The sequence below is a fragment of the Primulina tabacum genome, chromosome 4 (assembly GCF_025594145.1).
Source record: "Primulina tabacum isolate GXHZ01 chromosome 4, ASM2559414v2, whole genome shotgun sequence".
Taxonomy (NCBI): Eukaryota; Viridiplantae; Streptophyta; class Magnoliopsida; order Lamiales; family Gesneriaceae; genus Primulina; species Primulina tabacum.
Genome location: NC_134553.1, coordinates 2,432,785 through 2,457,392, shown reverse-complemented (window position 1 = coordinate 2,457,392; position 24,608 = coordinate 2,432,785). Strand labels below are relative to the sequence as shown.

Sequence of the window (24,608 nt, the reverse complement as noted above, 5' to 3'; positions counted from 1 at the left end):
TTTCTTATTTCTTAATAATAATAATGTAATTTTTATATTTTTATGAATTTTATTATTAACTCCGCCACCTAAGGTGAGGATTACCTTAATTTGCGCAATATAATTATAATTTTTCTACAATATTTTACGAGAAAAGCCCATGAGGGGGCCCTTTACGCTGGAAAGCCCCCACTTAACGCCTTTATCTTTCGACACGTGTCAATCCAAAAATATTCCAGTCTCTCTTTTTCTTCGGAGGTGTCACGCAGTCTCCAAAATAATAATAATAAATAAATAAACAAATAGCAGGAAACAGGATACAAATTATCACACCTCTAATCCGAGGCGGTATTGCTCACTTTCTAGTTTGATTGATTATTGTTGGGAATTTAGCAAATTTTCTCCTGTTCCTAGGGTATGTTTGAACTGCGGCGTATTTGATCTTGCGGTAAAGTGCAAGTTTCGCTGTTCATTTTCGCAGTTTTTTGTTTCTTCAATTACTAACAATTGTTTTTTTGTCCGAGTTCCGTTGTTTTGATGCTATCCTTGTGTTGATGATGTCAGGTATTTTGTGTTTTTTTTTGGTTTCCATTATGTGCTTGAACTGATCTCCGTGCCTGTCCGTCGTCCGCTGGCAAACTGCGTTGTGATTTCCTTTGCCTTGGTGGTTGTTTTGATTTACTTTGCTTCGGCTTGTGAGGTTCACAGCAGTTTAAAATTCTTGTAATTGGGATTTATAAGATTCTTTATTTACTGAAAGTTGAATTATCATAATTGGTGTGCTGGGCTAAAATTTGTGTGATACCATTTTTCTTGGGGGCCGTGCAATTATGTGATAGACTTAAGAATTATTTTTACTTGGCCGAAACCAGGATTTGTAGGATTTCTAAACTTGCTTGTTGTGAAGATAATTGCATTATCGAGAGTTAGTAAGTTTGCGACTTGTGTTTCAGCCTAATGTTTCTTTAGTAACTCTGAGCCATTTTCTGTGACCATCCTGTACTTTGGTTTTGTAAGGATCCACCCCAAAGGATAAAAGGAAAAAGAGAGAATAAAATATGTTAATCATATTCATGTTGCTCATCGGTTGTTCGATTTTTTACATTCCACTTTCGCTGTGCCATTATGGTTTTGGAATCTCTTACTCTGTCAGTACAGAGTGACGCTACTAGTGATAAAGTGGTTCAAACTTTGTTAAATCATGAATCGACTCTAATTGTTGGTGTCGTAATAAAGTCTCTCTAATTTATTTCTGAAAGAAAGTTCCTGTTATATTCTTTACTTGATAAATAACCATTTTTTAGGATGACTATGTCAACTATTGTACACTAATTCGTGGAGATACTGTCTTATGTTCTCCGTGATGTATGGAAGCCTGTGATAGTTATTGCTGTAACAAGGTTTTGTTCTAGAGAACTATGGTTCTTTCATTATCTCATTCTTGCTACATTGGGTATGAGTGGGATTCATACATTGGATTTTAAACTGTCATACTTACTTACACAGGTGAATGAAACAGTCAGATCCTGTTTCACATTTATTACTATTGATACTTGTGGCAAATAAATGTTAAGTGCTAAACATGGGCATAATTGTTGGTGATATATTTTAAAGACTTTTTTAATTTTTTATATTATGTGGCTTAGAGGCCGTGTGCGCTTATTCTTGATTATCTAACTCTGGTAGTTCTGATGGTAGACACTTTCCTATTTCAATTCTTACCACAAGTTTTTGTTTTGTTTTTTTTAAATTTCCTGTAGGATTGCATTTATGCATTTTCCTGGTAACACGTGCTCTAATTTAAAGGTGTTTGCACATTCGCGTCCTCAAAGTAAGGAATTTTGCTAGAGTTCGTCAAAGATCAAAGAGTGATCAACATCGAAACACTGTCTTTCTGTTCATCTCCAGAGAGGGTATCTTGGTAATTTCGTCAAGTGGCTGTATCAAAGAGTACAGGGGAATCTATTTGATGTCAATGTACGAGAAATAACATGTTGCAGTTTCCAGCAGGTGGTAGGCATATTGTTAACATTGAAATGTAGGACTACAGTGCTCGTTTACTTAACCTTGCATAAGATTCTAGCATTGCCATATAGATGAGTTTTTTATCATTTACTTGTGAATGGAATGTGGAAACAGTAGATTTAAAGAAATGGATGAATACAGGGATTCTGACACTCTTCTTCCGAGTTGGATTAGCAAAAACTCAGCTGAAATGCCAGAATCTCATCTATTTATTTTATCATGCTTCGTTGCCGGTTTGATCGGAATATTGACTATCTTTTTTGCGGCTTTTCAATGGAGAAGAAATATTAATATAAGTTGGATGAAGGCCATAGCAAGATCAAAGAAAAACCCAAAAGTCAAGAACAAAGTTCCACTGGCCTCGCATACGTGGAGTTCGGAATCTGTGGCTCGAGGAAAAAGTTTGAAACTGCTGCGTATGCTTCAAGTCTGTGCCACCATCTCAGGCTCTTAGCCCTATGGTGGATTCAGATAGCTCCATTCATTGTTGCAGCACATGTGGTGCAGCTGCTCATTTGAGCTGCATCTCAAATGTACTCAAGGACTGCAAATGTGTATCAATGCTTGGTTTTGACCATGTGATGCATCAGTGGGCAGTGCGATGGACCGAGGTGACAGATCAACCTGACGAGTCTTCCTTTTGTAGCTACTGTGAGGAGACATGCAGTGGTTCTTTTCTTGGGGGATCCCCAATCTGGTGTTGCATGTGGTGTCAACGTATATTGCATGTTGACTGCCATGGTAGTATGTTTAATGAAACCGGTGATTTTTGTGACCTTGGTCCTTTCAGAAGACTTATCCTATCACCTCTGTATGTTAAGCAATTGAATCACAGTACTCACGGATTTCTCAGTTCTATCACGCATGGAGCCAATGAAATCGCATCTTCTGTACGTGCTACCATCAGAAGTCAGAGCAAGAAGCATAAACATAGAAATGAGATCTCTCCTGCTGTAGGTGATAATAGTAATATGAATGAGCATTCATCCACAGAAAGCACTGCTGAGACCAGTCAAAAGGTTAATGGTTCTCACGGTCTTGAAGAAAACTGTAATGGCAGTACAAATGCAGAGGGAGCGGATCAGCAACAAAAAGAAGAAGCAAAAAGGGTGGATAAGACTCCCAGTTTTAAGAGAAGTTCATCAATTAATCAGAATGATGAACCTCCTCAGTTAGGGATGAGTCAGAGATATGAACTGATTGATTTACCTCCAGATGTCAGGCCCTTGCTAGTTTTTATAAATAAGAAGAGTGGAGCTCGACGAGGAGATGCTCTAAGGCAAAGGCTAAATATTATTTTAAATCCTGTGCAGGTAAGAAGTGCTATATTAAATGCTTCTGATAACTGCTGAGTGCTGACATAGTCTTGAGCCAGTAATATTAGTTGAGTCAGTATATTCCTGTGGATACGCTGTCTAAACGTAAATTTACATCTCTTTTTTTGCACCAAATGCATGTGAATGTGGATAACAACTGTAAAATATTATTTATCTCAATTAGTATCTATTTTACTCTTGACGATAACAAATATAAAACATGTATTAAATCTTATTTTATCTTTTATGATTGGTAACAAACATCAAATCCTTGTTTAGTGGAATGTAGGTTTATTTTGTGATGTGTCTTGCTTTGTAAAACACTAAAACCTTGACAACAGAATCAATCAGTTTTTAGAAATGAGGTATCTTAGCATCGCTTGTTCCACAGGTGATAAATGTGGGGTTATAGTTGTGCATTTGACTATAAATATTGTTAACCAGGGTGGTTTTTTTTCCTTTGGCCACTAATACAAGATTCATTGACTTTTCCTAAAACAGAATTACACAAAAGCAGAAACTTAATAAAGCTCATGTGTGTTTGTGTAATCTTTGAATAATTATGTTGCATATGTTTGGTTTGTGAGCCAGGAAAAAAATTATATGCATTATTCATGTGCATAGAGGTGTATGATCAACAGAAAATCTGGTATCGAATTAATGTGAATTGTATTTATCTCTACCTACTCTCCAGTTTAAACTGATCCGTCTTTTAAATGTGTTCAACTTAGGTTTTTGAATTAAGCTCAACACAGGGGCCAGAAGCTGGTTTTTATTTGTTTAGAAGGGTGCCCCATTTCCGTGTCCTTGTCTGTGGAGGAGATGGTACTGTTGGCTGGATTTTGAATGCCATAGACAAACAAAATTTTGTTTCTCCTCCATCAATAGCTATTCTTCCTGCTGGAACCGGAAATGATTTGGCTCGAGTGCTTTCCTGGGGTGCTGGCCTGGGTTCAGTTGAGAGGCAAGGAGGCCTGTTCACTCTTTTGCATGACATAGAACATGCTGCAGTTACCATTCTTGATCGATGGAGGGTATTGATCTCAAATCAGCAGGGAAAGGCACTCCAATCCCCAAAGTTTATGAATAACTATCTTGGTAGGTTCAGATATTAATTTTTTGCCACTTTTTGAACAGGGATATGTGTTCCTCCCTGACCCTCAAACATTTTTTGTGACATATTTAACATGTCTTTCATGTAGCATGTATGCTGTTTGTTTTGACTAGCTCTCTGCCTGTTTTCTAACTGCTGAGCAAGGCCGAGGCTTTGTTTTTAATGCCACCAATTCATTGACTATTCTTAAAATCTAAAATACTTTGTGGCTTCTTTCGTGTTTATGTTGTTTGCTTAGAATGAACAGTGTAGTACCTTAGAAAATTTCAGAATGGTACAAGTATGTAAAATGCACATGGGACAAGTATTGCTTCAGTACTTTTGGCAAGAACAAGCCACGTGCACAGACAAGATTATCATCTCCTCTGGTCCTGTTTATTGTACGGAAAAAAATATGTATACCTTTGATGAGGGATCTGGAAATTCATATATAGTATAAAGCTACTTCATTTTTATGATAAGACAAGGTCTCATCAGATAGTTCGATTGAAGTTAAAAGGTACTTGGTGAAACATGCTTTATTTTTTCAATTTTACATTTGTAGGCCTCGTTTTAAATCTGTTAATGTATCGGCGACATGTTCTTTTTGGCATCTGCATGCACTATGAGTGGGGTTCTGTTGGCAGATTTATCTTGATCGGTTTAATATTAACAATAATTCATTTAGTGGACATAGTACTAAGCTCAATAAATTATTTTAGATAATGATGAGCAGTATCATTTGATCATGGCAATTTTTGTTGTAGGTGTTGGATGCGATGCGAAAGTTGCTCTAGAAATCCACAATTTGAGGGAAGAGAACCCAGATAAATTCTATAATCAGGTAACTGAGGTGATCTCTGAAAGTGTTTCTGCATACCGGCACCATCTGAAAATTGGACATTTGTTTTTGCTGAAGTTTTTATGCATATGCTTATGTTGTGTGCAAAGTTTGCTTCTATCTTTTTTTAAAATTTTCTAGAACTGTTTTCTCGTTTTTCTATCTTATGAGGACTATTTATGGTCATGCATAAATGCAGCATCCTTGTATAACACCAAACAATCGGCTTCATTTTTATGTTGATGGGTCTTTTTATTGTTCTTGTTCTCGTGGTTGTTATGGGCTTTAACATTTTGAAAAGCAACAGTTGCTTTTTAGTTTTCAAGAAGGTATGAATAATATCCAGTTAAAGAATCATAGGAGTAGTCTATTCAGTTGCTAAAATGTAACCTGTGTGTCACGGCAATCGCATGACTATTATGCATCTCAACTGGTGCCCGTTGATGCCTCATGTAATTATTTTTGAGAGTTGATGTTAATTTAAATTATTTCTAATGATTCATTTACTCCATAGGGGAATGAAGTCGCCTTTTTGTTTGTTGTGCTGTGGTGCATAAAAATGACATTGTTTCAGTTTATGATCCTGTTCAACTATTTGAATCAAATAATGTAATTCAGAATTCCTGTAAAAGTCTCTTTTTCTTCTAAAAGTTGCTGTGTATGCGAATTTTCTCTCTCTTCTTGTATTTTAACTAAACATGGTCAGTTCATGCAGTGTGAAGTACTTTTATTTCCATGTCTTATGAAACATTTGAATGGTCCATTTTTAAAATATCCGGGAAAACTCCTATTATTATTTATTTTTTAATTTTTTTTCCTTGAACAAGAGAAAAATCTTTTGATCTCTGCAAAGAAGCCTGATAAATATTGATAAATCAATTATTGTTGCAGTTCATGAATAAAGTTCTTTATGCAAGAGAGGGTGCCAAGAGTATCATGGATAGGACATTTGCTGACTTCCCTTGGCAAATAAGGGTGGAGGTTGATGGTGTTGAGGTTGAGGTTCCTGAGGTAGGGGCAATCGACATATTTATAGCGAAGAGTTCTATTATCTCACTGAACCATTTTTCCCTTCAAAGTTCATTCTCGATTTTGTCATTTGTTGCCACTGCAAGGTCGTTTTTTTTTTGATGCAATTCTTGATCTTTGCCCTTTCTTACATACTGATACTATATGAGTGCGAAGAGCTCATTGAATGTGTGATATTCGTTTGATTCATTTTAGGATGCAGAGGGTGTCCTTGTGGCTAATATTGGAAGCTACATGGGTGGTGTTGACTTGTGGCAGAATGAAGAGGAGAGCTACGATAATTTTGATCCTCAGTCTATGCATGACAAAGTGCTTGAGGTTGTAAGCATTTCAGGCACATGGCATCTGGGAGCGTTGCAGGTATATTTGACTTTACCTCTATTAGTCCAGGCAATTATTATACTTGAGAAATTTTCTGTTCAAATGCAATGCTCAGTTTGGTCGGATGAATTTTAGAATCTGATCCCAAGAATGCCTAACATCGGTTGAAACCTTTAGCACACCCACCTTGTTCTAATTTATTAAAATCAGTGTTACAAAAGAGTACAAGGCAAATGATTCCTTTTTCGAGGGTTTTACTGAATGAGCTCTACATGAATCTGAATGTGACATGCACGCACTCGTGAATATTTTATCAGATTAATATGATTTTTATGTGTGTCGACAGGTTGGGCTGTCCAGAGCTCGCAGGCTTGCACAGGGGCAGTCAATTAAGATTCAGCTTTTTGCTGGTTTCCCCGTTCAAGTAGATGGAGAACCATGGTTCCAACAACCTTGTACACTAACTGTCACGCATCATGGACAGGTATCCTGATTTCTCCATCACCCCCTCTGGTTCTTCCCCTCGACACAAACAACTTTTACAGTAAGATGAATAGAGATTAAATGAATGAATCTTATTATTGCCCCAGATTGCAACCTGATAGAGATACCCTCCTGAATGCTGAAACCTTAGATATTGAATAATCACGAGGCAAGCCACTATTACACCCTCATTGACCTATAAAGTTGGGTCTTGCGTTTTTTATTTTCTCCCAGGCCTTCATGCTCAAGAGAGCTGCAGAGGAACCACTCGGTCATGCGGCTGCAATTATTGCTGATGTTCTTGAGAATGCTGAGACGAATCATGTTATTAACGCTTCACAGAAACGGGCACTTCTTCAAGAAATGGCACTGAGGCTGTCCTAAACGGGTTTTCGGCATTGATGTATTCTCGGTTTCTGTCAGTCAATTTTATTTCGTCGGGGAATGGTATCGGCTGTTTCATATGTAATATACACCACAAGGAAATGCTTCCTTTAGTGCGAGGTAATTTTGTTTTCAACATCATTTAGGATCCAATGTAAATATACATAACAATTGTGGTAACTGAGGATCTATTTTTTCTTTTAAAAACAAAAACAAAAACAAAAATTGAGAACCTTAATTGCATACGGGTGCGAACCTTATAGTTCGATGTCAAATTATTATTTTTAACTTTTACGTACGACTAATGTCTTTCTATATAATGAGGGAGTAACTTAGATAATTTTATTCGGATATATAAATGTGCATCTTCAAACCTAAAATTCACCTTAACTGTAAAAGCATGGTGAGTAGTGGTGGGCGTGGGTCAGGTTTTCGGGTTCGGGTACCTGACGACAAACCCGATTTTTATTAAAAATACCCAATACCCAAGAATAAATGCCCACCCCTAATGGTGAGAGGTAATGTGGATGTATCATCAAGAGTATAATAAGTTATCAGATGATTTCAGTTGTCTTTATTCATGAAATGAGTCAATTATGTCTATATTTACAATAAATAATGATATTTTTGATATAAATAATAATATTTTTTCATATTTGACTTAAATAAAATATACGTCTAATAAAATTGATCGTGAGATTGACTCATTAGAGTTTTTGTGTCAAGAGAATATCATAGAATCACGGAACGTAAGGACACGTCTGTCAGATTTTTTTTTCTCAAAATCATGTTTTTTACGTATACATGAACATGAAAAAATATATGCGGAAGCGGATCGAGTGTTACCTCCGGCCATTGAAAATTTTGATTTCTCTGATTTTCTTCTCGGTTGAAGCCTTCTAAGCACTGCACGATCTCTTTAGATGGTGTATATTTCTTATGAGGTGTGTGTGCTTAGGGACCTCAATCGTTGCTATTTATAAGCATCTCATACCATCAACGAGAAAATTTGGGAGCATGAATTTCAAAAGAAGATTCGTGTACGTAACTTAATTTTCTTGGCCGTCGCCAATTTCAATTTGTACACGCTATGTGTCACGTTTTTCTTACAACATCATCTAAAAGATTAATTTTCTCACTTGGGTACGCAAACCATCTAAAAGATTAATTTAAGAATTTCAGATAAAAATCACAACTCAATTAAAAACAAAAGAACAAAAATGGACGGTTTCTTTTTTGTTTTTCACAAATGTAAGATATCAACGAGTCAATATCATAGGCCGTCAATAATTATGGAAAAATAGAAAGCTAAGGACAAACGGACTTCTGTTAGGAGTACGACCACTTCAACTTGCAAGTTTCAATTTCCCCTTATTTTCCGTAGACAAATTAGTCTGCGAAGAATTGTTCTCAATATACGCGTTTTACCACTGAAATCATCTCAATAATAGATAAACCACTCCGAAACCACATTGCTCCATTACCTCGCTAGCTTCTAGACTTACGCCTTACACCAGAATTGGTCTGCTTTTTAGAAGAATACTGTCTCATTGCAGGTACTATTTTTAATTCAATTCTTCAATATTGGAACTGAATATATGTTTTTGTCTACTGGGCCAGCTCCAAGATTTTCCGGGTCACGTCTCTCCATGATTATGGTTCTTCTATCAGAACTGTATTCTAGTGTTCTAATCCTGTGATTTCCCTTTTTATGAAATGTAATTTAGCTATTCGTATTGAGCTATCTTGTCTGCGTTTGCGTTTGCGCGGTAAGGGGAAAGACTAAAGAGGGCCTCTAAGCGAAAGAAAAAAGAGAGATTCACTTGATATTTGTTTTAAGATTTTGTTTCTTCCAGGTATATATATGTTTATTGGTTTTTTTATTGAATAATATAAAATTTTATTATTTACCAAAGTATACTATTGCATATAAAATACAATTTTACAAATTTATTAAGAAAAAATGCTGTTGCTAACTCGAGGAAAATAACAGGGGGTCGGAGTTAGCTTAATCTTTTTTTCCAAAAAACAAGTAATTTCATCATATGAAAATAATTATGAACTTGATTCTATCTTAATCATGTGTTTAAATTCTTGGAAAACTTCGGTTTTGCATCTGCTATCAAATTTCTTGATGCTTTGATATTTTTTTGCAGGGTCACTTTAAAACTTGTTACAGATTCGTGTCCTGATCAGAATTCAAGGTTTTTCCAGTAAGACAAGAACAACCTACTTTGGCCTACATTCTACAGCTGACACAGAATGTTCGGTCTCAAGAAATCTCCATTGCATCGGTTGTCTAAGCACAAATCAGCGGAACCAGGATTTCCTATTAAATCCAGTTCTAATCCTTTTGATTCAGACAATCAGTTGAATGACAGGCAGTGTCTTAAAACCTCTGGACGGACTTCCTCAGAACCCTCTCTTGTTACGTCAAATATGAATTCAAACCCTTTTGATGACGATATTATTAAAGAATCCTCATTTTCACAAAACTTTCTTTCGGCCAGAAACAAGTATAAGAATGATTTTCGTGACTCTGGAGGATTAGAGAACCAGACCGTGCAGGAGTTGGAAAGTTATGCTGTATATAAGGCTGAAGATACGACAAAGACGGTCAACAATTGCCTCAAGATTGCGGAGGACATGAGAGAAGATGCTACTAAAACTCTGGTCATGCTACATCAGCAGGGAGAGCAGATTACAAGAACTCACCTGGCTGCAGCTGACATCGACCATGACCTAAGTAGGGTATGTCTTATCAACTTTTGTAACTGATCCTGGTAGTATAATGACATTTGATACTGCATGTTAGAAGAGAAGGCACAAGATTTGGGACATACAATGACGAGTAATGATTCACCTTATGTGCATCTTTAGGATTGTTTAACATTAAGTTGTTCCTAACAAAAGTAATAAGTATAGAGTTTCACCCACCCATGATTATGCTTTATTTGTTTGCCAGATCTTTTACTCGAGTAAAAATGCTGAAACTTTCTGGTTATAACAGGAACTCAGTTTGATTCTTTCGTCGTTAACAGATTTCCTAGGCACTAAAATCCAAGTTTGTCCTATTTTGTTTTTATCTTAATTACTTAGAGGTTATATCTGGTACGTAAATATCCGTTTACCTTTTTCAGTTATTATAGTAATTTCTTTTGAATTAGTTGAATTTTGGGTTTCTCTTCTTACCAATTTGAATACAGGAAATGGTCTTCTCATTAAGGAAAATTGTGTCGGGATTGCTTGAAATATAACTATTGTTTATTAATTGAAGCCCATTCCGTATGCTGAAGCAACGCTTAGAGGGGGCAGAGTTTGTGTTATTATTTTTAATTTTAGTAGTTGTCTTTCTTTAACGTACTGTCTAATTTCTTCCACCTTCTCTTCTGGCTTCCCTTTTGATTCAGAAGTTATGCCCTAGCTCCCTTGTCATTTGTCCTCTTAATGAAGCACAATGGTGCTTAGATTCAAAATCTTGTATTTCAAATATTTATTTACAAGCAGCATCAATGTTGTTCTCCAAAGGTTGGAGAACTGGGTAACGTATATTGGTTATAGTTCTATGGAATCAATTTAACTTGCATATTTTACCTTTAGTTAAATGAAACAGAAATACAATTTGGCATGCTTTGACAAAAGTGTAGCTGCAACAAGTTGGTCCATTGCCAGGCAAATGTGACCTTCATAGTGTTTTCTTCTTTCTAACTTGAGACAATAACTCAGCATCATCACTGTATGAGTCAACGCTTGTCCTCACTTCTATCATTTATTTGGCTTGCTTGTCTGTTCCTAACTGTGAAAAAAAAAGATATCGAAAGATTCTACATTATTGATGTTTTCGCCATATGTATAATAGAAGATTCAAGCTTTAACCTTTGTTGAGTCTACGAGGCTAAAATTGAACTCAAATCCATTAAGCTTTAACCTTTGTTGAGTCTACGAGGCTAAAGTTGAATTCAAATCCGTTAAATTTAACTGAAGGGAGATAATATATTTTCAACAACAATTGATGCTTTGTTCTGTTTATTAATGTTAGGGTGAGAAGCTTTTGGGGAGTCTTGGGGGGATGTTTCACAAGACATGGAAGCCTAAGAGGACTCGGCCAATAAGAGGACCTGCAATTATTACAGGTCCTTTAGTTATATTTTCTTTGGTGTAAAAAAATTTAATCTTAAGCACATCTTTTGGTATGCATGAGTTGCAGGCGAATAGAAGGGAATTTTAATCTTGCGTTTTGACCAGGCTCCTGGTTTAACACTTCTGGTTATAATGTAGATGATTCAGTACATAGAAAAGGTAACCACTTGGAGCAAAGGGAACGACTGGGGTTGACTTCTGCATCAAAGGAACGATCACATAGACGTACACCACCTCCCGAAACCATGAATGCCTTGCAGAAGATTGAGGTAAATTATGAACATTGCTATAGAATTTATTGACCGACTAATGTGGAAACCTAATTATCTTGTGACATGCTACTTTAAATGCTTGAGATCTGTATTGAGTTCTCTTCATGCTATTAAATGACAGAATCGCCTATAGCAAAGCAGTTGTGGTTTTAAAATTTTGATCTACATTATTAACACTCGTTTGAAACCTTCATATTGTTTTCCAATATCAGTAAAATCATATTAATGCATGTTTTTGTTTCAGGGATAACTAATTTTTAATCTCGTGTGTTCATTTCAGAAAGAAAAAGCAAAACAAAATGATGCTTTTGCTGATATAAGTAATGTCTTAGGGGAGCTAAAGGATATGGCTATTGACATGGGTTTGGAAATTGATAGGTTTGCAATCATGTCTATCCCTCGGAATATGCAACATGTTTCTTGCCATATCATTTGACCTTAAACTTTTGTGAATTCCTAATAACTGATAACTGTTTTTGACTATTCCTGCTCATTTGCGAACTCCAGGCAGATCAGTGCTGCGGTTGATCTTGAGGGTGAAGTGGATGTGCTCAATAGCCGAGTGAAAGATAGCAATCAGCGTGCCCTGTATTTGCTAGCAAGGTAGATGGCTCCGTTTGTTATTGGCTTCAAAATTTCATCCTCAGCTGCTATGGGATGCAGTATTGCTGCTGCACAATGCTTGCAAGAAGAGTTCACGTATTTTTTTAATCTTTGGCTGGTATGCAAAGAATGTGGAGAGGAAGTTCAATTTACTAATTTACTTTGTTTTTACTTAGTTGTTTGAGCTTAGGTTATTTTCTATATATATATATATATATATATATACTTACCCTTTTTACATCACAAATTTAGTTCCATGTCTAGTTTTAAGCTAGCTTAATTTTCTTGTCGTTGATGTAGATACAATAATCATACAATGGAACGATATTTTCCCATATAATTTCGAATTCTTTATTAAAACGATTATGCAAATAATATCCGTTTTATATATAATAAAATCTAGGGATTTCAACACTATACAAAGTTTTAAACCGATTGAAATCAATCCAACACACATTTCATGGCCTACTATGTCTAGTTTCATGATCCAACGGCAATTGATGCCATGTTCCTTAAAAATAAAACCACCTTGCCCATTATTTGGTACCAAAAAACAAAAGCATTTTCATGCAACTTACGCATCCTCAAATACGTTTATTACATTTTGTTACACAAAATGTATGCACAAACAGAAAGGTACACAAAAAGCAGCGAGCTAGTATCACGAACTAAACAGTAGCACAATGCAAAATTAAAGCAAACCGAGGCCTGTATGAAATACAGTGTCCTTAAAACAGATTCGTCCCCTCCGGTGTGTGCTGCGAGGATGAACGTGGACGTCTGTTTCCCAGGATACAACGGAAAACCACTAGTACCTTAGCACGAGATACCACAAAGACGAACTGAGATGTACCTGAACTTTATCAAGAGAGCAGAGCAACGACAGAGGAACAGCAGCCGGTGAAAGCAGCCGCCGCCGAGACAACAAGCAAGCAAAGCTTCGAGAAAAAAATATAAGAATGTAGGAGAGTGTGTCGGGTGTAGTGTATTTGGAGGACTATGTTGCCTCTATATATAGGCACACTCCTGCTCCATATGAACAGCCACTGTTGGTCATCCGAAAGGCCAAAGGTCAGCTGGTCATCCGAAAGGCCAACCCAGCTGGAGCACCAACAGTCACGCAGGCCATATGAAGAGTCGGGCATACGGAAGGTCATTCATAACTGAAATTTCGAAAAAAAATATAGCAAAAGCCAGGTGAACCTTGGTGGGAGATTTTGCCTTGATCGGTCCGACATTCGACGAACCCAGGTCGCGCTCGTACGCTTGCACACAAGTCAAGCCTTTTTCCACTGCAAATCGGGCCCATGATTTGCACCCCCCCTGCGCCTGTGCGTGCGAGAGAGAGCCTCTTGACCAATCTTTCTTACACCTCCACAAAGAGTAAAACAATATAAGCTCACCAATGCCATATTCTTTTTCCTATGTGGGACAATTCCCACTTACCATCCACTAACTTGTCCAATTTCTCATTCAAATGGACCAAGCCCAATACACATAAGTCCAACAATCCCCCACATGAATGGAAATTGAAAGATATTCAACGATTTTCATGATAAAGTTCAACAGTTGAATCTTGCATAGGATAGGTAGGTATTACCCTTTGAACCTTCCCTTGTGAAAGCATAATAATTCACTGGTTGACAGTAGACATGATGTCTTTGAACTGTACAACCGTTTGTGTGAGTTAATATATATTTCACACAAGACTCTTCCTAATACTATTCAGTTCTCATGATTGTGTTCGTTTTTGGCCATGAACACACTCCTAGTTCTGCAAGAGGGTCTAGAATTGAGCCATGCAATTCCTGCGAAGCGGCCCCACTTCTCTCTCACATAGGTGATTCTATATTGCTTCTTATCAGAATCATTAAAAGCCGTAAGCTTATCCTCAACATTCACTGTTTCATAATAGGAATGGATTAGGGATAACCCCCACAGTGATTCTCCAAATTAGTGCGATTAGGTTGTCCCATTGAACCTAGTTCTTGGGATCTCCAGTCAGCGTAGGTTTGGTTTTCCTTCACACCAATTTATTCTATAGGCTTGAGCCCCATTCCCCTTGACATTTTCGCAACTAACTCTCTGTTTAACTCTTTGGTTAGCGGATCCGCTATATTATCCTTTGACTTTACATAGTCAACAGAGATAACTCCGGTTGAGAGTAGTTGTCTAATGGTATTATGTCTACGACGTATATGCCTAGACTTACCATTATACATATTATTTTGTGCCCTGCCAATCGCAGATTGGCTGTCACAATGTATGCATATAGCCGGCACATGTTTTTCTCATCCTGGAACATCTTCTAAAAATTGACGCAGCCATTCAGCCTCTTCACCATACTTGTCAAGAGCTATTAACTCAGATTCCATAATGGATCTAGATATTACAGTTTGTTTAGAAGACTTTCACGCAATTGCTGCACCTCCTAAAGTGAATATAAATCCACTTGTAGATTTTGAATCTTTCATATCAGATATCCAATTCGCATCACTGTATCCTTCAATAACAGCAGGATATCTTGTATAGCGCAGCCCATGATCACGAGTGTACCTTAAGTATCTTAGCAATCTGATAATTGCTTTCCAGTGTTCAACTCCTGGATTACTCGTGAATCTACTCAATTTGCTTACTGCATAGGCTATGTCTGGTCTTGTATAACTCATTAAGTACATCAGACTTCCAATGACTCGAGAGTATTCTAATTGAGACATACTTTCACCTCGATTCTTTGATAGATGCTGACTGGTATCTATCGGGGTTCTAGCTAATGCAGAGTCATTGTTATTGAATTTCTCAAGTATTTTGCCAACATAATGTGACTGACTTAGGATTAGCCCTTATGATGTTCTATGGATTTTAATTCCAAGGATTACATCGGCTAAGCCTAAATCTTTCATGTCAAATCTTGAGTTCAATAACTTCTTGGTGGATTTGATCATCTTATCATTACTACCAATGATAAGTATGTCATCTACGTAAAGACATAAAATGACATATCCCATTTCAGTGTTCTTTATGTATACACATTTGTCACATTCACTGAATTTAAATCCACTTTCCATCATGGCCTTATCAAATTTTTCGTGCCATTGCTTTGGTGCTTGTTTTAAGCCATATAGAGACTTCACCAGTTTACATACCTTATTTTCTTGCCCAGTCGCAGAAAATCCCTCAGGTTGTTCCATGTAAATTTCCTCTTCTAAATCTCTATTTAGAAAAGCAGTCTTTACGTCCATTTGGTGTACTTCAAGATTCCGCAAGGCGGCAATCGCAAGTATCACACGAATAGAGGTTATTCTCGATACAGGAGAATATGTGTCAAAGTAATCAAGCACTTCACGTTGATGGTAACCTTTAATTACCAATCTGGCTTTATACTTATCTATGATTCCATCTGATTTCATTTTCCTTTTGAAAACCCATTTACAGCCTAGTGGTTTGCTTCCCGGAGGAAGATGTACTAATTCCCACGTATGGTTTTGTAAAATGGATTCTATTTCGGAATTGATAGTCCTCTTTCCATAGAGGTCCCTCAGATGAACTAATTGCTTCCTTGAAGCTTTGAGGTTCACTTTCCATCATGAAAGTGATGAAATCCGGACCAAAGGATTTCTCAGTCCTAGCTCTCTTGCTACGTCTAGGTTCAATGTCTTGATCAAGCTCTTGTTCTTCATCAATTGTTTCATATAATCTTTTGGATGAACTTGGTTCTTCCTTAGATTTGCATGGAAACATGTGTTCAAAGAACGAAGCATTTCTTGATTCCATTATCGTATTCTTGGGAATATCAGGTATTTGAGATTCGTGTACAAGAAAACGATAAGCGCTACTGTTTTGAGCATATCCAATGAAAATGCAATCAACAGTTTTTGGTCCTATCTTTACCTTCTTTGGAGTGGGTACTGCTATTTTGGCAAGACACCCCCACACTCGCAGATATTGGTAGGAAGGACTTCTACCTTTCCATAACTCATATGGACTTTTATCTAACTTCTTTCGGGGTACCTTATTTAAAAGGTAATTAGCTGTTAGAACAGCTTCCCCCCACAAGTTCTGTGGTAAACCAGAACTTAATAACAACGCATTCATCATTTCCTTCAATGTGCGATTCTTTCTCTCTGCAATGCCATTTTGCTGAGGAGAATAAGGTGCAGTTCTTTCGTGTTTGATACCATGTTGAGCACAAAACTCAGCAAACGGTGATTCATATTCACCTCCACGATCACTTCTTAACACCTTAATTTTCTTGCTAAGTTGATTCTCAACTTCACTCTTATGTTGGATAAATTTGTCAATAGCTTCATCCTTACTTTTGAGGAGATACACATAACAAAATTTTGTGCTATCGTCAACAAAAGTAATGAAGTATTTATTTCCACCACGAGTTTGTACATCTTTTAAATTCACATACATCACTGTGAATTATATCAAGTGGTTCATTATTTCGTTCAATAGTTCGAAAAGATGATCTTGTTAGTTTTGCCTCAACACAAGTTTCACATTTGTGTACTTTATCAATTTGGAATGCATGAATGCTTTTCATGTTAATTAGTCTACGAATTGTATCGTAATTAACGTGTCCAAGTCTACCATGCCATAAACAAGAAGACTCAAGCAAATAAGCAAAAGTATTAACTTTATTCATCACGGGCTTAATAGCCATTAAATTTAGTTTGAACAAACCATTACAAACATAACCTTTGCCAACAAACATTCCACTCTTAGACAAAACCACCTTATTTGACTCAAACACAATGCGGAAAACCATGCTTGTTAAGAAGCGACCCGGACACCAAGTTCTTGCGGATGTCAGGTACATACAACACATTGTTCAAAGTCAGTTCTTTTCCCGATGTCATCTTTAGGACAACTTTTCCTTGACCCTTGATTTCAGAAGTGGCGGAATTTCCCATGAACAGCTTTTCTCCATTCTCAGATTCTTCAAGAGTTGCAAACATCTCCTTATCCGAGCAAACATGGCGAGTGGCACCCGTGTCGATCCACCACTCCCTTGGATTCGAACCCACCAGATTAACCTCTGATATTACAGCACAGAGATTCATATTCGAAACCTCTTGAGATATGTTCTCTACCACATTCGCCTCTCGGTTTCTCTTCGGCTTCTTACAATCAGATGCCTTGTGACCCATGCCATCACAATTATAGCATTTTCCCGAGAACTTCTTCTTTGAAACGCCTCCTTTGGGTCCCATGTTCAACTTTCTGTTGGAGGAGGAGAATGGTCTCTTTTTCGAGCTTTGACCATGCTCGACAACATTTGCCTTAGCAACAACAGGAGAGAACAATCTTCTTTCCGAACTCTTGTTGTCTTCCTCAATACGAAGTCGAACAATGAGCTCTTCAACATTCATCTTCTTTCGTTTGTGCTTCAAATAATTCTTGAAATCCTTCCAAGCTGGTGGTAGTTTCTCAACAATAGCAGCCACTTGGAATGATTCGCTCAAAGTCATCCCATCACCGTGAATCTCGTGAAGAATCACTTGTAGTTCTTGAACTTGACTAATAACCGGCTTTGAATCCACCATTTTAAAGTCCAGAAAGCGACCGACAAGAAACTTCTTGGCCCCGGCATCCTCGGTTTTGTACTTTCTGTCAAGGGATTCCCACAGCTCTTTAGCCGTTTTCTTTTCGCAAAACACGTTGTAGAGCGAATCTGCCAATCCGTTTAGTACATAGTTTCGGCACAAGAAATCAGAATGATTCCATGTCTCAACCGCACTAACAGATTCAACATCTCCCTCACCCTCGTTGAGTTTAGGAGCATCCTCAGTGAGGAATCTGGCCAGGTTAAGCATCGTCAAGTAAAACAGCATCTTCTGTTGCCACCTTTTGAAGTCCACACCAGTAAACTTCTCGGGTTTTTCACCGTGACTCGCTGGAACAGAAACCGCAGCAGCACGTGGGGTACCATGAGGGACAACTTGAGGAGGGAAAACTTGAACAGTTTCCCTTTGCACGTTAGTTTCAGTAGCCATATCTGAAACAAAGGTCGTAATAAGTAATCTGTTTTAAGATTGTTACACAAAATATATGCACAAACAGAAAGGTACACAAAAAGCAGCGAGCTAGTATCACGAACTAAACAGTAGCACAATGCAAAATTAAAGCAAACCGAGGCATGTATGCTGCGAGTGTGTCGGGTGTAGTGTATTTGGAGGACTATGTTGCCTCTATATATAGGCACACTCCTGCTCCATATGAACAGCCACTGTTGGTCATCCAAAAGGCGCCAAAGGTTAGCTGGTCACCCGAAAGGCCAACCCAGCTGGAGCACCAACAGTCACGCAGGCCATATGAAGAGTCGGGCATACGGAAGGTCATTCATAACTGAAATTTCGAAAAAAAATATAGCAAAAGCCAGGTGAACCTTGGTGGGAGATTTTGCCTTGATCGGTCCGACATTCGACGCACCCAGGTCGCGCTCGTACGCTTGCACACAAGTCAAGCCTTTTTCCACTGCAAATTGGGCCCATGATTTGGGCCCCCCTGCGCCTGTGCGCGCGAGAGAGAGAATCTTGACCAACCTTTCATACACCTCCACAAAGAGTAAAACAACATAAGCTCACCAATGCCATATTCTTTTTCATATGTGGGACAATTCCCACTTACCATCCACTAACTTGTCCAATTTCTCATTCAAATGAACCAAGCCCAATACACATAAGTCCAACACATTTATATACATAACCCTCCGATACATTTTTTTACACAACAATATTATTTTATATGTGCTTCAACTGAATTGGATGAGTAGTAACCAATTCTATTACTTTAAAAATAAAATAGAGTTAGTTCCATTTGATGGTAAAAAGTAAAAACCAATTGTTCCATACCACATAAAAGCATCCTAAAGGGAGAGCCCTTATTAATGAAGAAAAGTACACGGTTCATGGGTCACTTGTTTGAGTTTTAAATACCCTTCAACCCCAACACATGACAACTTTCTTTCTTGTCTTCATGTTTCAACTTCACTTCACACTACAAACTACCCCATCTTTTCCATCACTAGTGGCATGAAGAGCTCACGGTCGACCGCCGTAACCAATAACTGGATTTCTGTCTGCACTATAATTGTCCTGATCATGGTGGCTACAAATTCAAGCGTATCCGCACAAGACGGAGATGCTTCAACGACTACTCATATACACAACTTTCCTGATTATCATCGGCTTCTATTCTCTCGGATCACCCGTCGCCTTTTCATCCAACGTTCAAGTCATCATCAACCGCCGCCGCCGCCGCCGCCGCCTAGTGGAGATGATGAGATTGATGCAAGATATGGTGTTGAGAAACGTTTCGTCCCAAGCGGGCCGAATCCGCTGCACAATTGAGTAGCACACAAGAATGTTCCACGGTGGCTATGAATCCTCCAACACTTCATGCAAATGAGTACACATTTTGTATGGTGAAGCTTAATTAGAAACTTGTTTCTCACTACCTAGTTCATTTTCATCATGTGTTATGAGCACTTGAATTAACTTGGTATGTAGAAAAAACAAAGTTAAGACAGCATTTCTCTGGTTCAAGCTGTTGTATCAGTATTTAATTCAATGCAGGCTCTTCTTGGGGCAGGAGCTCAAAGTATGGAGTTGCAGAAAAAGCCTGTAATTTATTTAGTTTACTTTTTGTCTGTAGATCTATGCATGTAAACTAACATGTTGAGCTTGCATGTTTTATTTATTTATATATAAATTAATTAGTTTAATATAAGTTATTGAACGGTAGAATGAAATGATGCAACATTACTTGGTAATATGTTTTCTGTTCCAGCACTTTCGTTGCCTGAAAAAATTAATACATTCGAGCTTTTAATACAAATGGGATTGGAAAGTATGAGTAATAAATTACTAGTACCTGTCACTGTATATTTGGACAGATGAGAGGTTTATGTAGTATTTGTAGCAACATTTCACTGACTACGTAATAATGAATCAATCAAAAAAAGAGTACATAATATTGCTGCAAATGTATTGGGATATGAGAAAATGCCAACACCACTGGCTTTGGCTTCTGTATGGTTAAAGTCAATACTTGTGTTTGCAGGATACATTAAGGCACATATATTCGTGTGCATCGTCAAATTCGTTGGCCCACCTTCGAATTCAACACTTCGCAGACTGGCAGCATGAACACTATCCAAGACCAAAATGTTGGATGGGATTTAGGTTGGGCCGTGCTTATTAAGAGGCGAATGAGTCCAATGACTCAGGTCCATCTCTTTTTTAGGACCCAAAAATTTTTAAAAAAATTATTATATATAATACTAGTTACTAGATAGCCCAAAACCAAGTATTTATTAAATGGAACTTACTTAGTATGTTCTCGATTTATTCCTCAATCTTTCCCAATATTCATCTGCAGACAAGTCCTAATCGACTCCAGTCGTTGCGTCGTCTCTAGGTTTGATTGAAAGACTCGTGAGGAGCTGTAAGTCTGTTTTCTCGTATTCGCTTTGTTCGGGCTTCTAATTTTTTATTGTAGTTTTTTACTTTCTTCGGGGCTTTATGTGGTATCTATAATCTACGCTTTTGACTGAAATTTTGGTGGATGCAATGCTTATCCGGCTTTCAATGTGTAGTGTATTTTCTGTTTTAATTCAAAGTATTTTTTCTCGAAATTTTGGTCACGAGTCTTTCTCGGACTCTGTTGTCTCTGTTTGCTCATGTTTTCTGTTTCGCCCCACGTATGACAAGTTCTCTTTCTCCTTACGAGCTATTTGTCTGCCTCTGTAATTACTTTCCTGGTAGTTTCCATCTGTATATGAAAAAGGTTAAACTGCTTCATATTTACCTTCTAACAAAGGATCCCTGATATTAATGGGGATGATCTATTTTCGGAGTTGACATTCTTGAGGTGCTCATTACCAAGAGAAGCAAAATCGGCCATTGATGTGAATTACTTGAAAAGAATGGAAGTGTGTTTCCCAAATGCTCATATTGCTTATAAAATCTTGTTGATTGTCCCGGTCACAGTAGCAAGTGCAGAGCGAAATTTCTCAAAGTTAAAGCTCATCAAAACTTTTCTCCGATCAACTATGTCACAAGAAAGATTGAATGGATTGACTATGTTATCGATTGACAAAAAAATTACTGAACGACTTGATTATACAGACTTGATTAGTATTTTTAGCTCTAAAACTGTTAGGCGGATTGTTTTTTAGTGATCATTTTGGACATGTTTGATATTTTTATTCATTTAGTTTTGTATATTGTCTTTGACGTATTGATTTAATTTAAAAAATTGCTATGAAACTAAAAAAAATATGAACACATATTATGATTCAGAGGTCTGTTTTTAAAAGTTAGACTCAGGCCCAAATATTGTTAGGATCGACCCTGGATTTAGGCGTATCCAAGAATTCAATCCGAGTACTAATATTATACATACGTACAATATAATTTCTTGAATTTTTAAAATATAAAATAAAATTGTCCTTTAGTAAGTGTGTGCATGTATCAGATTGGTTAATGCAGTTGCAACTGGTTTCAAATATCCATTTCAAATTAATGTGAAACATTGGTATAACAATCATCATCTTTCAAAATGATTGTGGCGCTATCATTGATCCTCCAAAATCGGGAATATAGAGGTAACTCCAATAAAATCAAGAGATGACTCCCACGTTTGTAGCTTTTTTATCCTTAATTCAAAAGAAGTCTCTATCAATAACCGTCTCTGATACTATTTTGTCATACTCTAAGCTTACGCCCTCCTTAGTATGGTTATACATAAGAGTACAAGTGAATCAAGTTACTTATGAGTAGCTCGAAAACAACTCGGTCAAAACTGGACTCGAGCTTGATTTGATGAGCTCGAGACCAGTTCGAATAGCTCTTCTTTTTTCTGTTTTTGCAAGGTAATCAGTGTTAAATATGAAAAGTCGGACTGTTGACAAAAAGCAGGAGCCAAATTGCGCTAACCAACTTGGTTCTCAGCAAACCGTGAACGGAAATTTCATGCTAGTCCTTGCGGTGCCTACATTCTTAAACGGATGACAGTACAAAAATTCTGCAAAACCAGCCCAACGTGGAATAAACATCCATAAAATCATTATTCTGTTAAATTTCAAATCTTGCAAGTACCCTCCTAAACAGAACATAAATTGAGTATTAAAACATATCATGTCTAATACACACAGAGAATTGAATTAAACCAAGAGGGGTCGAGACAGAATTCGATCTTCACTTGGCAAAGACAACTACCTTTCTTCTTGTTCTTAATGTCTTTCTTCCACCAGGTCCTGCAATTGAATGCCAATTTGAATTAGAAAATACGAGGTCAAAGTTACAAAAGGAACGGAACTCACAATTGTTCTATTATTTTTTAAACATACTTGCATGCAACCTTTTGCTCATTGTCGATGATGACAAAAAAAAAAAAAACCTTTTGCTCATCAAATTTTATTCTGTGTTCAGACTTCAGCATCAAAGCATCATGTAAATTAACTAGTAATTTTGCAAAACTTTCTTGCGCAAGATGCCATTACACAGACTCCAAGCTTTAATGCAGATTTTTGGACATCAGATTTTATACCATGTTCAGCATCTCACAGGTTAGGTAAAAATTTAGCAAAACTTTATTGCACATGATGCCATTGTCGTAACACAGACTTCGTGCTTGAGTGCAGATGGATGTTGGTATTTATGTTCGTGTGATAAGCAGATCTACATATTCATATCCATATAATCAAATCAATTCAATTAAAGAATGTATGGAGCAAGTTAATTGAGGATCGACCATCGTAAAAGAAAATCTTGTTATTACATCCAATCCTATTACACTAAGCAACACAGCAAGCCGATTTTATTGGGTATTTATCAAGATATTGACAGGCTAAATGAAAGTTGACTTCCTCGCAAAACATTTCTCCGAGATATTGTTAAAAGCCCTCCCCTGTCTGAATATGCCTTTCATAAGGTTGCATACGTGTTAGACTTGGATATTAACTGCCAAAACAACCAAATAGATTGGCCCAACCCATTTCATGTTCTCAAGGTAGCAACTCAACCACTATTTTTGCAACCATTCCATCAACAAACTTTACCCTATCAACTCATGGAGTTTGCAAGATTACAACCCTATTAACTACCCGTATAAGGATACGACATATAACATTTACATAGCAAAAGGAAAGTATGTGAAGGACATATCGACAACTAAACTTCCTTCAAAGTTACCTACAACCATATTACCATAAAAACCACCAGTACTCAAGCTCCAGTTAACATCATTATTTCCAAAAGCAGACATTAATAATTTTACCACTGAAAGCTAGGTAATATGATTTCGACGCCTCCTGATTAAGTAAGGGAACAAAATCCCCTCAGCTGAAGAACAACTCTCAAGTTGATCCAGAGCAGCTACAAGACTCGACTAAATTACCATATTGCACATGTAGTTAGTACACTGCAGTTTAGCAGCATTCTTGAATTCGCATTTGGGTAGCATAGTTAAATTGTTTATCTTCTTTTCATATTCTAGTTGCAACAAAGCAAATTTAAGCATCAGAGGGATCTCACAAGTTCAGACAAAGTTCCAATAGATTATTCGTGTAAAGGATTAATCAGCTATTGAATTCACAGTGGAAAGCCTCACGACGAAGAAAAAAAAAATCAATCTCCTAAACTGCAAACGATAATCTCTTCTCCAAGAACATTCAACACCTAATCTAATGCTGCAAAATCTTTCTATTGTAACAGAAATAAAACGCAAATCCATGAAAAATGACCTAATTAGATTAACAAATTCAATATCCAAGACCAAACAAACTTGCAACACCAGCAACTATTTTAAAAAAAAATCAAAACTCCATAACATTCAACCAGGCAAAAGTCTGTTCATATTGAAATCTTTAAAACACTAAAAAGTATAAAAACCAACCTCATTGGCCGAAAGCCCATTACACAAACTATTCACGAGTGTTTGGTTTCCATTACGCTCTTGACGGTAGGCGCATAGAGAGAATAAACAAGGGCCTGCCTTTTTGCGATGGCGAGCTGCGACTTTCCATCGGCGAAGGCGGCCCCGGCGGCGGAGTGATCATTAAGACGGTGGTTGTGGCGAAAGGCGTCGATGGTGCGACGTTTCGCGTACTC

General features: G+C 37.3%; 2 protein-coding genes and 2 long non-coding RNA genes across 6 annotated transcripts; 3 read left to right on the top strand and 1 right to left on the bottom strand.

Moving 5' to 3' along the window:
• The first annotated feature begins 270 nt into the window (after positions 1–270).
• On the top strand, positions 271–7,551 carry LOC142542354 (diacylglycerol kinase 1-like). Its single transcript, XM_075648952.1, is given in 10 exon segments — positions 271–427; positions 1,740–1,992; positions 2,122–2,410; positions 2,412–3,317; positions 4,052–4,418; positions 5,181–5,257; positions 6,146–6,265; positions 6,479–6,643; positions 6,951–7,088; positions 7,322–7,551. Coding segments are annotated over 8 exon segments (2,202 nt in total). The 5' UTR covers positions 271–427; positions 1,740–1,992; positions 2,122–2,131; the 3' UTR covers positions 7,472–7,551.
• A 1,240-nt stretch (positions 7,552–8,791) lies between these two features.
• Positions 8,792–12,657, top strand: LOC142542353 (SNAP25 homologous protein SNAP33-like). 3 transcript variants are annotated; one of them, XM_075648949.1, is made up of 6 exons: positions 8,792–9,027; positions 9,628–10,222; positions 11,511–11,604; positions 11,750–11,880; positions 12,164–12,261; positions 12,391–12,657. In XM_075648949.1, the coding sequence occupies exons 2-6, from the start codon at positions 9,734–9,736 to the stop codon at positions 12,488–12,490; spliced, it is 912 nt and encodes a 303-aa protein (XP_075505064.1). In that variant the 5' UTR covers positions 8,792–9,027; positions 9,628–9,733; the 3' UTR covers positions 12,491–12,657. The 3 variants fall into 3 exon arrangements, with proteins under 3 accessions (XP_075505064.1, XP_075505065.1, XP_075505066.1); XM_075648950.1 differs by having other exon boundaries at positions 8,802–9,027; positions 9,651–10,222; XM_075648951.1 differs by lacking the exon at positions 8,792–9,027 and adding an exon at positions 9,067–9,327 and having other exon boundaries at positions 9,651–10,222.
• A 6,591-nt stretch (positions 12,658–19,248) lies between these two features.
• Positions 19,249–21,991, top strand: LOC142541406 (uncharacterized). Its single transcript, XR_012819333.1, has 3 exons — positions 19,249–19,913; positions 20,557–20,678; positions 21,859–21,991. It is a non-coding gene; the product is annotated as an uncharacterized LOC142541406 (long non-coding RNA).
• A 528-nt stretch (positions 21,992–22,519) lies between these two features.
• LOC142542352 (uncharacterized) lies at positions 22,520–24,386 on the bottom strand. The gene is made up of 2 exons (XR_012819506.1): positions 22,897–24,386; positions 22,520–22,857 (listed from the first exon to the last, which is right to left on the bottom strand). It is a non-coding gene; the product is annotated as an uncharacterized LOC142542352 (long non-coding RNA).
• Positions 24,387–24,608: the final 222 nt, after the last annotated feature.

Coding starts and splice junctions, on each gene's coding strand:
- LOC142542353 (XM_075648949.1), top strand. CDS start 9,734: ATGTTCGGTCTCAAGAAATCTCCATTGCATCGGTTGTCTAAGCACAAA. Junction 10,223..11,510: donor TCGACCATGACCTAAGTAGG/GTATGTCTTATC, acceptor TATTAATGTTAG/GGTGAGAAGCTTTTGGGGAG. Junction 11,881..12,163: donor ATGCCTTGCAGAAGATTGAG/GTAAATTATGAA, acceptor TGTTCATTTCAG/AAAGAAAAAGCAAAACAAAA.